At 32.4% G+C, this 17,587-nt stretch overlaps 1 protein-coding gene across 5 annotated transcripts in view; it reads left to right on the top strand.

The window, feature by feature from the left end:
* The first annotated feature begins 5,826 nt into the window (after nucleotides 1-5,826).
* Nucleotides 5,827-17,587, top strand: part of LOC111622852 (protein lin-54 homolog) — a 122,051-nt gene continuing 110,290 nt past the window's right edge. The window contains exon 1 of one of the 5 annotated variants that reach the window (XM_023365284.1): nucleotides 5,827-6,069. In XM_023365284.1, the coding sequence (XP_023221052.1) occupies nucleotides 6,051-6,069 (19 nt within the window). In that variant the 5' untranslated portion in view covers nucleotides 5,827-6,050. Of the gene's footprint in view, nucleotides 6,099-6,165; nucleotides 6,462-17,587 lie in introns of those variants that run through there. The other 4 variants (XM_023365286.1, XM_023365283.1, XM_023365287.1 and 1 more) reach the window with 4 other exon arrangements.

Below are 17,587 nucleotides of genomic sequence, written 5' to 3'. Positions count from 1 at the left end.
TCACCTTAAATGGGGGGAGGACGTACAAATTAATACTGGTACAATAACTGCGTCAGATTTGGAACGTCTGGGACAGTAGTGTCGGCTACTGTCCTTACTCCCAAATCCCTGTGAGTTACCAATCCAAATTACAGATACTGATCAAGAGAACGATATAGTTATTTTTACTGATGGCTCTAAAAAATGAAAGAAATGTAGGATGTGCTTTTGTGGTTTACTCAAATAACATCGAGATTGCTTATCAAATGTTTCGGCTGGGAGAACTCTCTACAGTCTTTCAGGCAGAAATGTTCGCAATTCTTCAGGCCCTTATCTGGGCCAATCAACATTATTCCTTTACAAGAATTACAATATGTAGTGACAGCGCTTCTTCACTGGCCACAATTAAAAGCACTAAAGCTCACCCATTGTCTACAGCTATTAAAAAGTCTGTTCTAAATTCAAATAATGACTATAAATTCAAGTGGGTAATGGCACATAGGGGGACTAGCGGCAATGAAAGAGCAGATCACTTGGCTAAACATGCTGCTAATAATGATCAGCTTATAATTTCTTATAACAAGGTCAGCTTGAATACTATCAAGGGCCTTCTTTGGAGCAATATGCTCAACAACTGGCAGCAAAAATGGAACAGCAATGAGGGTAAAATTACTTACAAATTTTTTCCAACCATTAAAGATATCTTTAAATACACATGGATGAAACCATGTTTTTGGTCCACTCAATTTTTCACCGATCATGGTAAATTTGCCAAGTACCTACACAGATTTACTGAATACATCAATAAAGAATGTCCAACTTGTAAAATTGAAGATGGGAGCACTCATTATATCTTCAACTGCGTAATGCTTGAAAGAGAAAGACAACAACTCAAATCTATCCTCATTAGCCGTGGTTACTCTTGGCCATGCTCTCATAATGACCTTGTGAACAATAATGGAATATTTATTTATTTTTATAATATAATTAAAAGCTACGGCAAAATCGTAAACATCCATACTTAACTCCTTCATAAAGCCTCCCAGCACTCTACATAGATATTACATTGAATTTCAACACAGAAATGAAGATGTGATTGGGCTCTTCTAGTGGGAGAATGTTCCTATAGTGGTCTGCAACAGTACCGAATCTTTGCAAGAATTTTAGTGTATTAAAGAGATATAAAGTGATATATGGTGAATTCTTCTCTTTTGTGCCTCTAAAATATTGTTCTATGAACCTACTTTCAAGAGCATATGCGACAAGGATATTTTATGGATTCAAATTGAAAGGTTACAACTGTAACTTAAATGTGAATTGAATGTTTAGGGGTTTCTTCTAAGCATCACTCAGACTTTTAGCATGATGCTACATGAATTAACTGTTTAAATTTCTAGGAATTTGAGAAGAAATCCTCCAGTATAGAAATTGCTAGAGCAAGGACTGTTCACGATGCAGGATGAATGTTTCGAACTTTGAGTGTAAACATTTAGTTCCTGACAGCCTTAATCTTTTCAATGTAGTTATTATATTTTGTATTTATTCTGTTACATATAACCCATTATTTATTGTATAACTTTCATACACATTGTCGTGCCCTTCCCAACACGCGAAAAATTTGTCTCGCGTATTATAACAAATCTCTTTTCTATATAAAACAAAACATGTATACTTAATCTTAATCTATTAATTGTAAACTTATATAATATATTCCAACTTATATATTGTAATACTTTATGCTATAATGCATATTACTCTTACACTTTGTAAATGTAACTATAACATTTGCAATACCTAAAACATCTGTAAACTGGCTGTGCTTATTGCGGAACCAGTTATGTAACGTTGGTTACGACATTAAAAGATTTGTGTGTGTGTGTGTGTGTGTGTGTGTGTGTGTGTCTCCTTGCCAAGTAAAACAGTCACCGACAGACTATATATACAGGAATCAGAGTTGCAGATTTTCGGGAGTTAATTTCTCCGTTTTCCAAACACCCGAAATAATTCCAAATACAGTAGACCCCTATAACGCGGGTTCATATAATGCGGATTCGTATATCGTGGTGAAAAAATTGCGACAGTATTCGTATAAAGACGCTAAAAGAGACTCGTAAAATGCGGTAAAACGTCATCGCCGACTCATGTCGCGACAGGATTGGTCGAATCTGGATCAATAGTGGACGAGCAGCCGAACTACTTACACGTTACAGAGAGTTTAGGCAAGTAAGTTGAGTTTACTATCGTTTGTATAGTATATAAATTAGGTACTGTAAGTCTAATACGGTACTGTAATTTTATACATTTCTTGTGAAAAAATCATTTATTATTTAACGTCATAAAAATTATATTTATATTAATGATGTCTCCAAAGTTCAACTAATTTTTCGCAGAAAAATAACTTATCAGAAAACGCGCCCGCCAGTCGGTGCGCTACTCCGCGACGAAAACAAGCTTAAGCAATGGCGTCGTCGAACGGTGCACACTCGGTAAGTAATCCTACAATTTTTTGTTTATAGCATAGTTTATACAGATTATTCCCAAAAAATTATATGTTTTGGAAATGTTAAGTCGAATTAGTCTAGAATCGATTAATTTTATGGAAGAATACCTTTCAAACAGCCGTAGTCCGAAAACTGGAGACGTGCCAGGCTGTGATTGGCTCATATATTTAAGGATTCCTACAACGCGAAATTCTTATAAAGTGGAACGTATCAACCGCGTTATAGGGGTGTCGACTGTATCTTGTTGGAAATAAAATTGGTTTCTTAGATAGTGCGCAAAATCTCAAGATTTTCTGTAATGCGGTTGCCGAAATATAAACAATCGAAAAGTACAAAAATTACCAAAAAGCTATATTTTCTTCTCCTTCATCTGGCGCCGCATACGCTCGTACAGAGAAAAGTACCGGGTCTAGAAAGCTCAAGTTTTAAACTTAAGCCTTTCTCCTTATCGGTGAGGTGCTAAACAAACTTCCGGGTCGTCAGGTAAAAGTTTACGGCGGTTTCCACGTAGAGTTAACTCAGTTTTACGGCTTAATTTTATGCTTATAAAGATAAAATTGCATGGAAACAAACTAAATTTATTCAAAATGTTACTCAGAATTACAAAATTTCAAATTTATGTCAATTAAAATCTTATATATCAATTTTTCTAAACGGTCGAAAGCGAAAGCGTCGGTCAGTGGCGGGTTCGTCGAAACCGACCGGAAAGAATATGGAAAGCGTTCAGTTAGTTGGGAGCGCATTTGGTCGGCGGTCGCCGTGCGCGGACCGATCTTATACCTTGGCGTAACAATACAATTATTAAAACAAAGCAATTGATATTCGAACAAAAACATCCGAGATGTATGAAGCTTAGGCCAAGTAAAATTTATGACAATTTAAGACGACGATCAAAATTCTTCTTAGCAGGTTTTCTTTAGTAAAGATAAGTTTGGCGTGTGGAGGCGAATTGTAAAAAACAATAATACGGGTAATTTTTTGGGTACCGCTTACGAGCGCCAAGCCCAAGAAAAACTGCTAAGAAAAATCGTGATCGTCGTCTAAATTGTCATAAATTTTTACTTGGCCTAAGTTTTTCACATATCGGGTGTTTTTGTTTGGATACGTTGGAACAAAAAAGTATAAAAGTACTTCGAAAGAATTTGTTCTCGAACAACGACATACAATAAATAGCGATGCTACAGTACGTTGATTTAAAACATTTTTTTCCCCTAAGTTGGAAATAACTCATAATTTGTTTGTTTGTTTGTTTGTTAAGATAAAAATTGTAAATGTTAATAACGAGTAAAATCTTCGTTAAGTCCTACCCTTCTCGAGACACGATATGCAACCATCCCGTCGACCTTTAACCCCCAAAATTCAATAGCATCGATGCAACTCGTACAAGAGCTACCGTTTCAAATTTCGTTTCTTAATCTTTCCCCACCCCGAGACATTAAACAAAATAGATGTCAACATACATACAGGTGGAATCTTTTCCAGTGTTTTTGACTTTTTAGGATTCGGGGGTCTCGAAACGCAGAGATTTGCAAAACATCCGGAGAGTCAAATATGACACGATTCCGATGCTTTTGCTTGTTACGTATCCATAACAGCGAGTGACTTCATTTATTTAAATATTTTAAATACCGTAAGTGACATAATGGTAGAGTTCTCGTATTAAATCAACCGAATGACTTTTCAAACCACGATAATGTATTTTTTAAAATGAAAATCCATTCTCAATTGTTATTAGCATTGCCGATCTTCATCCGGACGAGCTGTTAGGCTCATATCAATCATAAATTTTAAAACAGTAAGATCCCGGAAAGACAGTTTTAAACATTTTTGAAATCTCCGGTTCAGTTTCTCGCGGAGGTATAATACAGATATAGATACGGAACAAAAAATATCAATTGTGAGCATTGGCGGAAAGCCCCGAAGAAGGCGAGGCCTTAGGCGGGATATACCCTTGCGCACCAAAATGTAATTTTTTCAAAATCGTAAAAATTCTTATCTATATATATAATTGAAATTGGTTGACAATAATAATAATAAGCGCAGAGCCCAAACGTTAAGGAGTTGAAAGATGAAATTTGGTACACAGTTATGATAAATCATTAGAACGTACAGTAAGAAGGGATTTTTCAAAATTTCCCCCGCGGGAGAGAGGAAAAGAGTTAGTGATTACCCCGAAGAACTCGGCTTCTATTATATTATTTTAGGTGCGGTTTTGAGGGAAATCGAACATATTTTTAGACCCATCTAAAAATTTTCTAACTAGCTTCGAAAGAGGAGAGAACTAATTCTTGCACCCGGTGCAAACGGGTAAGATCGGCTATTTAAGATAACCTTTGCAGTTATATAAACCAAATTCTATAATATAATACGATAGAAGGGTTAAAAGTACGAAATTAGCTACTTTTAATGTTTGTTCTAATTTTTTGCCCGGACAACGCCGGGCATTGTATTTTTATATAACTCTTTCCGCCCTCTGGCACTAACAAGTAAGAGGGCCTCTTTTTTTCAAGCCTATTATAAGTTCGGCCAGACCCACAATGGGGCGGCCGGACGGTAAAGGACAAAGCCCGACATAGCTGGTCGGATCACTCCCTCAAAAAATTGCTGGGAAGTTTTCGATCTCGGTCCTCCAGAGCGGTAGGCTGCTACCTTAGCGGCTCGGCCACCCGGCCTGGCCGAGTTATAGGTTATGAACTACAAGTTACTTAATATTAAAGTTATCCATATCCTGAAAATTAAGCTTTTCGCTATTTTATATCAATAATAATATAAAAAGTGGGTCTCGTCTCTCAACACCCAGACGCCCCATTGTTTGCCCGGCCGAACCCACGACGGGCTGGCTAAATGAGGCCCTCTTAGGGCGAAAAGAGTAAAAAAATCGATTCGAAAATATTTTCATATTTTTCTTCAAGATTTTATTTAATATTTGGAATTCTCGTTATTGTAATTCTTTCGTGGTTAATTCTATCGTTTTGGCTTCGTTAAATCGAATTAATAAACAATTCGGATTGGAATTGTTTTTTCAAATTAAAATTAAACGTTAAATATCCCCCTGCCATTCGAATTTAAAGTTTAATTCGAATGGCTGGGGGATGTTTAACGTTTAGCCCTCTGGTGGTCGGGTCTAAACTAAGGCGGCGGAAAAAAAATAATGTTAGGCGCGTACTTAAAATCGATTAGCGGGCTTTGATTTTAGATTAATATCGCCTAAAAAGAAACTAAACCGATAAATAAATTTCTAGAATTGAAATTTATTTTACTTTTTCCGAAAAAAATTGGGTAAACGAAGGCGATAATGTAAATGTGGAAGAAAACAGACGAATATAAGAAATATATTAGACGTTGGGTTAGGAAATTATATACTGTATTAATCGGAAGAGAAAATGAAGAATTTATAAGTTTGCGGTCTTTCGAAAGCGTCGGGCAAGGAGAGAAGAAAAGGGAGAGAAAAATGAAATTGCCACCGCCCGCCCCGGTTAACAGTGTCTGCGCGCTCCGCGGATCGGTCGAGGGCGGTGATTAGTATTATGGGATGGCAATGGTCGGCGCGTGATTTTGAAGACTCGGAAGATGCCCGCCCAAAGATCGGGTAATTGATGTCAATATGATATAAAAACAGTATGTTTTTTATTATAATTAAGATAAAAAATTAAAAAATAAAAAGCATCTGCTGAGTACGGAAAACGGACGATGCACAAATATTGCAACTTTGCTCCTGCTTAGAGTATATATCCTTCATTAAGCCTATTGGAATTGTTAAGCAATAAATAAGTAGGAATCTACGGTCGTTCGTCGATCTTTATAAGTTCGGTCGATTTACGTGCCACGACCGACGTCACAAAACTATGGAAGCCGCATGTTTATTCCATTTATGTTGAATTAAGCAGTTCAAATTTCCCAGTTCTGTTAAGCCTATTAATGGCGCGTCTTTTAAGACCGAGTGTCGTCTGATTTTGTCTTCGTGGCAGAATGCTCGTTCAAGTAGGTTTCTCTCCCTTTATTTTCCATCGTTTGTTAAAATTACACCACCGACGACGCGAAAACACCGTAATATCTTCGCATTGACTTGGCTTAGACCGTAACTTTTACGTCTTTTCTAATGGGCACTACTTCCTATTTACATTATGTTGATTAATGGTCGTATCCGTAAAAGCCAGTTTTCTTTTTTTACTCGCTTCGAAATCCAATCTTTTCCAACTTTATTTCGTAATTAAAGTCTCCGATTTAAGCTTTTAAAGCCCGTTTGTCCACCAACCGATTGATTTAGTATTGTTTTTCCGTGACGAACGGCCGTGTTTGTATGCTAAAAACGAGTCTCTGGGTTTTAATTTTTGCTCCTCTGTGTGACCGTCCACGTTGACCGAGTTCTAGTCGATGATTTCGTATATGATTTGTTTACCTATCGAATGCATCTCTTATCGAGTAACTCGATTGGACCGGTTACAATTTTTTTGTTAAATAGAATTCTCGGAGTACCTTTAAAGAAGGAGAATGGACGATTTGTTGCTCTTGTAACTTCTCTTTGGAATCAAATGTTGGTTCGAACAGATGCGGAATGGGTTTAGTTTCGACGGACCGTTCGTTTCCGGTCGCTTCGAATTTGGGGTTTTGTCGGAATCGCGCGGAGCTCGGACCGCCCGGTGCCGTTTGGCCCCGGATCGATTTTGTACGTGCGTCGGAGTCGACGCGCCTCGCCGGTCGCCTCCGGCGGCTCGGATCTCCATTCGAGCGAGATGCTTTCGAATCCGCGGATGTCCGTAATTTTAGATGGAAGCCGTTCGGTCGAAATCTTTGGCGGGACGGTTACTTATAATGCATAAATTATACGTCTTCGCGTGTAATGGTCGCCCGTGCATTTTGGATTAAACCGTAAACGCGTTACGAATTTTCGTCTCGACTTTGATGCGTCGACGGAGACGTTTGTAGTTTAATTGCCGATTAGGATTTAATACTCTGGATTTCGGTGACTATTATTATTTTATTATGTATAAAATTATGTACGTATGTAATTTATTTGGAAATCGACTATTCTTTTACTATTATTTGTTTAAAGTTTTGGAGTGCCTGTCCGAAAACGTTTATTTGCTCTTTGGAGACGTTTTTGGGATTGTGTTTTTTTATTGAGTGTTTTTAAGAATATATTTTAATTATTCTGATATAAGGATTTATCGTCAAATTAAATTTGATAGTTTTTAAATTTCAAAATACTATTCTGTTGTAAGATTTGCATTTATTTGTGTTAATATTTGTGCGAATAGACAATAAGAAAATAACTTACTAGGAGAAGAAAAAATCAAGTATAATAATTTATATAGATAAATATATATAAATTGTAATCAGTTTAAAACTTTTTTTTATGGAAGCCATAAAATGCTTAGAGCTGTTTCTCTATTACTCTCTCTTCTGGATGATTTGTGTCATTATTTACAGTGCAAATTCTTAGAACTTTCACTGCAAATATGGTTACCGGTTAAAATTGTTAATGTATTCTACAAATAATTTCTTAGATCTTCTGCATTTTCTTCTGTCCATTTATGGATAATTAAAGACTGAAATTGTGAACTAATATATAAAATTTAAAATGAATTTGTAAAGAATTTGGAATAGTTCAAAAATCATTTGCAAATGAAGAAGAGATTGAGTAATTGTTATTAAAAATCACAAAGTATGATTAAGCAATGAATAGGTATTAGTATACAGTCGACCCCCCCCTATAACACGGTAGATACGTTCCTGTTTTTATGAATCCAGCTTCTAGGAGTTCAGCCAATCACAGCCTAGCACAAATGCAGTTTATGGACTACGGCTGTTTGAAAGGTTTCTTCCATAAAATTAATCAATTCTAGACTAATTCGACTCAACATTTCCAAAATATGTATAATTTTTTGGGAATAATCCATATAAATTATGCTATAAACAAAAAATTGTAGGATTACTTACCGAGTGTGCACCGTTTGACGACGCCGTTGCTTAAGCTTGTTTTCGTTGTGGAGATTGTCATCGAGTGGGGCTCGCGTGTTTCCCAATAAATTATTTTTTTTGCGAAAAATCCGCTGAACTTTAGAGACATCATTAATATAAATATAATTTTTATGGACGTTAAATAATAAATGGTTTTTGTAGGTCCGCAGCTCGTTTAAACTCAAAGGTTTGTGCAATCCTGTCGCGACACGAGTCGGCGATGATGTTTTACTGAATTATAGGAGTTTTTTTAGCATGTTTGTACGAATACTGTCGCAATTTTTTCGCCGTGATATAGGAATCCAAACTATAGGAACCCGTGTTATAGGGGGGTCGACTGTACTAACATTTTTGATCATTTTAATTGATGAAAAATGTTAGCATGGTGAAACAAACCAAAAACATCGGGTGAACCAAATCATTTGTCGGAACAATGTATGTATATAGAACGTATAAGGAAGAACGCATGCTTACAGATTTAAATTTGATATTTACAAGTTATTATTTTTGAATTAAACAAAATAAAAAAAAATCTTCAGTATGATCATTATTTTATTATATTTTTTTTAGTTTTGTTTGTTATAATATATTTTGAATTGTATTAGACAATTTCATTTTTCTTAATTTCTTTAATTCACGATAATCTTAACATAATGGAAAAAAATCATTACTAGGCCAAATAATATGTGATAATGCAAGCAATAAAAATTTTTTGTTCATACATAAATAAAAAAATTATTAATTATAATTATTGTTGACTACTATAATAATGAAAAATTGAGGACTGTTTTATATATATTGCAATATATTAATATTTTTTCATAATTTCATAGCTTTTAAATATAATCAAAGTTTATTGTTACAATCTGCTTCTTATATAGCCATTCTTTTAAGGAAAGAAAAGAGATACGTGATTTATTAAAAGAAATAGTTTGTGAAGAATACTACATGAAAGTAAATAAGTGTAAGACAAAATGATTTGTATTGAGAACAACACTAAAATAATAATATAGCTAGTTAAGAGGACAGACAACAGAAGTGGTATGTAGCTTTAAATATTTAGGTAGTATTGTTAAAATTGGCATTATAATAAGAATATGAATAACAGGAGGAATTTCTAAATAAAGTTTTATTAGAATGGCAAGAATCTTATTTCAGCCACTAAATTTAGAGCTGAGAGAGAGAGAGAAAAAATGCTACATTTGAAAGGTTATTATGGATCTTAAATTGGCTTTGGGAGTAAAAGGAGGAAGTGTCATACATGGATATGGAGAAGGATATTAAAAATCAGATAAATTTAAAAAATTAGCAATGACATGTACAACTAACCCAATAATTACTTTAAATATCAAATGAACAATCAGATTCATCAGGCTATTTAAGGCTGATAAAGGAATTTGGCTGTTTGTTTGAATTTTGCATTAAACACTAATAAGTGTTTAATGCAAAGATTAGCAATGAATAAGTGTTCTGAGTAGGTCCAAAGAAGAAAATGAAATTACTAATAAGACAGGTTAGAGAAAGCTGAATTACTGTAGGTGGAAAATATTAAATAATATTTATTTAAATATTTATTTGCTCTTTGGAGACATTTTCGGGATTATGCTTTTTTGTTGCTTTTTTTAAGAATATATTTTAATTATTCTGATATATGAATTTTTCGTCGAATTAAATTCAATAATTTTAAATTTCAAAATACTATTCTGTTGTAAGATGTGCATAAACAGAATAAGTAATAATGTGTAGTCATCATCATCGTTTATTTGCAGAACAATCTGAATATCATTCAGATTCCATTTGTTTGTGATTGAAGACCTTATAGAAAGATATAAAGAAGGAAGAAAACAATGCTAGATATACAAATATAAACATTTGTAAGCTTGATAGTTATATTAAAGCCAAATGATAGTCCAATTTAATGTGGCAATCATTTTTTGTTTAAACAAGTTATATGAAGTCTTTTGAATGTTAAGGTTAGCAACTTCACATGAGTGTGTCATCACAACCTATCCAACATGGATCACTTTTCAAATATTAATAGTACACCAGTATTAATTAGTAGTGTCTTTTAATTTAGTGTCTAGTAATTAACTTTTGGTCAAATTACTTCAACCTCCTCCTCCCACAACAAATATTAGACGTTGAAAACCTGCTACTGCTCTTTCATAATCGACATCATGTATTTTTTGTAATCTGTTTATAAAAATCCATAAATTTGAATGACTTGTGAATTATATTTATATATATTTTAATAATATTTACAGAAAAATCTGTCAAATTGTGTGATTACAAAGCATGCAAAAATTTTTAGTTTTCTGTCACTCAGTTGATTATCATTCATTTTGAATCACCCAATTGAACATCACCCATCTATCACATACTTGTTATTGCTATAAACCAAGCAAAAGAACCACTCACTTTTGGAAAGCAAATGTTTTTGTACGTTTTTAAAATGGACATCTTTTGCTGGTTTAGTGGTATAGTAGAACTTTTATTATTAATATTATCCATAAATCCATAATTTACATGTAACTTCTGCACTAACTACAGAAAATTTATAGCAGTTGGTACCTCTGTATAAATAAAATAATTCTTTACGTATGGTAGATAAGATCTTTCCATAAAGATCATTAAAAATAAAGTACATTTATGTTAAGATCATTTTTTGTAAATTTGATTAATATTTTCAAATCTTTATTCACTTTTATCTTTATACTCAAAATTTTTTGAACTAGAGTCTTCTTCAGAAACAACTTTATTGATGTCTTTAAATAGTAAGTCATCTTCAGTACCATCAAGAGAATTACTAATGCTGCACTTTTTAAATGATTTTATATTAATTTTGGGTTTCACTTCATTTCATAAACTCTAACCAATCTCAAAACTATAAAATTGTGGTCTTTTTTTCTCTCCTACATATAGATGCTTCCTCAAAATTTGGAGATTGCATTCAGTTGACTTATTTTTTCCTCAGAAATTCTTTTAATGGTTTGTTTATTGATACATCTAAAGATTGAAGCACAAGAGTGAGTCCTCCTGGGATTATGCCTATTTTTGTGTTTATTTTGCAAAATTCATTTGTACATCATTGGTTTTATGGTATCTAACCTGATTCCATACTAACAAAGCAGCTTTCTGATATAAACTACCAGAACACCCAGACCACACCTTTTTTTCATCCATAACTTCATTCCTTTTCCCAACTATCCATCTATCCTTTTATAAGAACACAAATGTAAACTCCTTTGGTAATTTTTCTTTTAAAAATTAAAAATAGTGGCAGATTTGTTCTATTTACACAACACAACAAAACAATAGTATAGTGGGTTTTTTATAATCAGAAGTTTTAACAATATCATTTTTTTTTTATAAAACAACTACTCACAATCAAGTAAACATGATAAAAGCAGTGATTGAAAACAAAAACCAGCTGATAAAGTAATAGAGCTGACATTTTATCCCGTATTAAACAGACATCCTCAGGCTAAATGATCCCGCAGCTGTTAAAACAATGGGGGATTGCCATAAAAGTATCAAGAAGGAAACATCGCTAAACCCGATATATAATATAGCTACACACCAACCGAATGCCGAAAATCTATCGGGCTAGTATAAGGCTAATTATTAAATGAATTATGTAACCAATTTGGCTTTAGAGGTAAGCGTTAGGCACCATCTCTTATTAACATTAATAATTATAAATAAATTAATTAATTTAAATAATTTAGAACCGCTGGGAGAAAATTAATTTTAATAATTAGCCTTATACTAGCCCGATAGATTTTCGGCATTCGGTTGGTGTGTAGCTATCAAGAAGGAAGGTGACATATAAAAGAGGGAGGGGGGAAAGGATAGAAAGTCAACAATTCATAGAATGTCTTTCATGCAGGGGGAAAGAATATACATCACGAAAGTTAATGGCAGTATTTTCTTTTTTGAGTGGTCTTGTAAATTTCTATCTGCTTTAAATATCTGAGATGATGTTTTGGGTGGAGCTATATGTGAGGCATGCAGTCGAAATATGTGTCTATGTCAGGGTTTGAGGCAAAGGTAGCTAGAGCAATGTTGGCCAATTGCCACATTCTCCTCTATGCACATTATGTTGACGATATTCTGATCGTGTGGCAGCAAAAATCCTGTATTGAAGAATTCTTGCGTGAAATTAACACTAACCCCTAAGATCTTTGTTTTAGCCAGTCATACTAATGAATTGATTATAGTTTAAATGCATGACTGTTGCTGACCATTAAACTATTCAAACTGATTACACATATTGCAGTTATGACTGTCAATGAACCATAACCAGTTTCAACTGACAAGCATATGATGCATTATTACTGAGCATACATAAAAAGACATTAGCATATAAGAGAGATATTAATTTTTAAATAAATTATAGGTACAGAAAAGTCCATCTTATAAAGTTGAAAAATATGGTAATCCAGAAATTACTCATTTTCTATGAAATTAAAGTATAACTCCATTGTATTTAATATTAGTTAACTTTTTTTTAAAGCCAAATTGTAAAGTAGCATGAGAAATTTTATTTATAATTCTGTTTAGTTAGTTATATCTAGTTAGTTATATTATTTACTTTTTATTCCTATTACCTTAGGAATTGAGGATTGGTTGAGAAAGCTCAAATGATATCTTAATATTGCATGCATTATATAATAATTATATTATTGGATGTTGCATTTCTTAAAAATAAATTATAACTAAGGAGCAATTATTTATTGTGACATTGTCACAATGCCAGGCTGCAATTTTTAATTTATTTAATTTAAACCTCAAATTAGTGGTGGCTTGCCCTTGTACATCATACTTTGTTTTAACAATAGAGTTGTGCCAGTCATTATTAACTGCTTTAGGGGGAAATTTTGAATTGAAATAGCGTGACTTCTGGTTTGCATTAGAAGTTCATATATATTTAATCGAGGTCTCTTGATCCTAAGATTTTCATATCTGGTCTTGGATTTCATGTATCTAAGTATAGTCTTGAGATTAAGGAAAGACAGATGGGTAGTTGACAGTGGAGATTTATTGATCTACAATTTTTTCAAATTGCAGCCCAATGATTTTATCTAAAATATAATCATAACTTTGATGATAAAGTGAGAGTAGATGTTACAAACAAAGCTTTTTCTTTATAAGATTTTATGAAAATCACAATGATGCCACTAAATATGAAATACAATGGACTTTTCTGTGCTTGCAATTGTGCTCATATGCTTCTATGCTATCTAGAGTTATTAGCTTAAGTTTTGATGGGCAACAAATTTGTTAATTTGCACTGTGATGCAAGATGATGGATAATATCAAATTGTACGAAGTATAAAGTTAAAGATAAGCAAAAAGTATTACTTTATTGCCACCTTAAATAAACGACTTCCAACAACTTAACACTGCGTTGAATAATAACACGGTCGGGTCGAAACACGGCCAGTCACCACCTGAAGCAGACCTCAGTGGAGGTCGAAAGTACTTGTGGAACTTATTAGTGACATAACACTTGTAACAAAAGGTTTTTCGTGGATTGTTATTATCCACCTTAAATATACAGCTGTTTAAATAACTAAATGATGGCAAACAAAACCAAAATATCATCATTAAAAGAAAGATTGAAAATTTTGTTGAAGGATTAATCATTCCCATTATGAAAAAAAGAAAAGGAAATGGTTTTGTAAAAAGACAAATACATTCCTTTAACGAAGAAAGGAATTTACAAATTAAGATTTTCAGTAAGTGACCTTGGTGAGATATGTAACTGTACAGATGTTAGTACAATGGTACCTTGGTATATGTCTGCTTTAGAATACGTCCAATTCGGAATATGTCCTGCTTGGTATACAACTTTTGTTCGGTATATGACGTAATTCAATTATATGCGCCATCTATGAACAAGTAGCACTATCGGTGTACTAGACCAGACTAGACGTTTGTGGTCCACTATTTATAACTTTGTTAAATTTTTTCTGATTTTAATTTGTAAGTAAAATTTTATTATTTTTATTAATCATGAATTGCAAAAAGGCAAATGAAAAGCAACAGAAAACTAAAAAAAAAATGACTAGAATCACAATGGAACTGAAAAAAGAGATTGCTGAGAAATATGAAGGTGGCATGCATGTTCAAGATTTTAACTGTTGCATACAGTATTCTGAGAACGACGATATCGACAATCGTGTAAAATAAAGACATTATTAAATCTGCTAACATTGCGAAAGGGGTTAAATCAATTTCTAAACAGAGATCAAAGACATTAGATCATGTTGAGAAAATGCTTTTGCTTTTGATAATTGAAAAACAGTGTACTGGAGACAGCTTATCAGAAGCAATTATTTGCGTGAAAGCTGAAAAGATACATGCTGATCTCACGAAAAATCAAGCAGGAACTAGCCAGGAAAGCGAGGTGTTTAAAGCCAGCCATTTTTTTCTACGTGAGAACAGATTAATCATTTTTACATTACTTCTTATGGGAAAGGTTGGTTTGGTATACGTCCTATTCGGTATAAATCCAAATGTCAGGAACAGATTAAGGTTGTATACCGAGGTTCCACTGTACTTTATATCAGGGATGGACAACCTTTTTCTATGTAAGGGACACATTTCAACACTTGAACTGATGCGGTCCACATACGAGAGAAAAGAGGGGGAAATGTTGGTAAATCACGATTCTTTATTCATATATAATTATAAATTAGCATAGGTATACTTAATTTAGCTTAAGGCACAGATGTAAATGTAATATATTGATTAAATATTAGTCACTGCTAGTTTTAAATTAGTTTCGATGTGTGTGTTAGCCGGTTTCTTGTTTTAATTTTTACTAAATTTATTGCGAAAAAACTATTCACATACATAAGTTGTAGAAAATAATGTTTGAATTTTTGCTGCATACTTCTTTAAGCTGGAAAATTGATATATTTCTTTATATTTTATGCGACGCAGCCCACAGGTTGCCTATTCCTGCTTTATATAATAAAGTGCTAATATGTGTTTTACTAATTTTAGAATAACTTGTAATCTGTTTTATTAGAATCAACAAACAACATAAATTTACATAAAATAAAAACAAAATCCTTTCCAAGCATTTTATCCCTTTTTTAATCCATCATTGTAAGTTCAGAAAATTCAGATGGAAAGTAGTGAATTGGAAGAGGAAGATAAAGTGTAAGGCATGAAGGTATCATTAAAAGATGCTGTTCAGAGACTTGTGATTTTGTACACTTTCTTCCATTGGCATAATGCAAATGTCAATGAACATTTGGATGAAAAAGAAAAGAAATTAAATATTTGTGTTTTTCAGACCAAAGTCCAAAGAAATATCCACTATTTTAAGTAAGTTCTTTAATACTGCCTATTCCTCCAGTATCATATGCATAGACAATTTCTTCTGTATTGTAATGTAAATAACATTTTCCTTACAGTATGAATGATGATTTTCTGCATTTTGATTAAGTGAAAATGCTGAATGCATTTGAAAATCAGAAATAAATACATGATCATTTATTACAAATTATTGCTATAACAAAGTTTTATAATCCCCTTAACCTTTATTATAAATAACCCTGACTTTGTGAAAGTTTAATGGACATCAATGTTGTTTATAAGTGTTTTACTAGATGGTACTTTACATAAGTGTAATAAGGTCCATTGTAAAGCTGACAACATATGTTTTAATTGATCTGATCAATGATGAAATTATAGTTAATGAAACTTGTGTAGTAGAATTTTTCAGAAGCCAAACTCAACAAGAGAAACTCTTTTATATAGGGATATGCATTTTGGTCTCATTTTTTATCCCTCTTCAGTCCAATTTCTTAAGTTCCTATTTCACATCACAAAATTATTTATATCCTGCAGTGATGAAAAGGTTATTTGCATGCATATAAAGACACATCTCGACATTTTATCAAATTTCTTGTTCCAGTTTTGCTTTATGTACATTTAAAAACAAAAAAATTTTGCATAATTTTAATTAGTTGAATTTTAAGATTTTCAGAAATTAAAGTTTAAAAAAAAATGATAGATTTTTGACAATATTCTTGAATTTGTTATAGGATTATTCTGATGATAAAGCTATTTCAAAAATGTTAAGCTGCATTTGACTTGAAGATACACTGCCCTTACCTATGAAAAAAAATATGCCACCAATAAGTTATAAACTTTTTAAAATAAAATATTAAGCCTAAAAAGCATTTCTAAAGTGCTTGTTTTAAATGTAAAATTGAACTTGTTTCAAGAATTTTGTCTTCATGGTTATCCTATAAATGACAGATTATACAAAGAGTATTGCAGATGAGAAAACTAATTTTTGTAAATAGTAAAAAATTCATATTTAAAAGTAACTGTATAGTTGTGTAATTTTCTTGTTTCCTATATTTATTGAACTCAAAAGCATGGACAGAGAAAATTCAAGGATCTATACACAAAAATTAATTTACAGTTTTTAATAGAAAACTTACAGAAATTTGTTATTTATTGTTTATATATTTATATATTAGATGGAGATAAAATTTTTATGCAAGAATAGATGATTTTCATTTTGCATATTGAAGAATAGATTGAATTTTACAATTCAATTCTGAAGAAAAACATCTGAGATTCAAATCTTTCATCACAAATTCTGTACAGCAATCAAATCACATACCAAATTATATGTTCTCATTTATTTAAAATGACAACATATAATTTTGGTATTATCCTAAAGCCTAATTATCCATTAAGGCTACTAATATTGATGAATTCCTAAATTGAATATTTTCTTTTTTTTTTGTTTTTCACATTACAAATACACATACTTTATATATAGTCCTTTTGTAAAGAAGTACAAAAGCATTAAAATATGAGATGTGTCAGATGTGTTGTCAACATTGCCAAATTTGCTTATTGTATTATATTATCAAGAATAATGGAGTTTGAAGTTTTAATGTAAAAACTAATAGTTTGATTTTTATATACCATTACTTATAAATTGATAAAATAATATTTATAATTTATTTTGTATACTAGTACTTTCTATATATTAACAGGACTTATTACACTGGAAATTATGGATGCAGATATTTAGTTTTACAGTTCAAAAATAATGTTCTTTATTTAGTTCACCTGAACACATACACTTTAAACATGTTCCCCCTCTT

This window comes from Centruroides sculpturatus, unplaced genomic scaffold (assembly GCF_000671375.1).
Source record: "Centruroides sculpturatus isolate CEXI.00-Female unplaced genomic scaffold, Cexi_2.0 scaffold226, whole genome shotgun sequence".
Classification (NCBI taxonomy): domain Eukaryota; kingdom Metazoa; phylum Arthropoda; class Arachnida; order Scorpiones; family Buthidae; genus Centruroides; species Centruroides sculpturatus.
The sequence above is the reverse complement of the archived record's forward strand: the minus strand, read 5'-3'. Positions and strand labels throughout refer to the sequence as shown.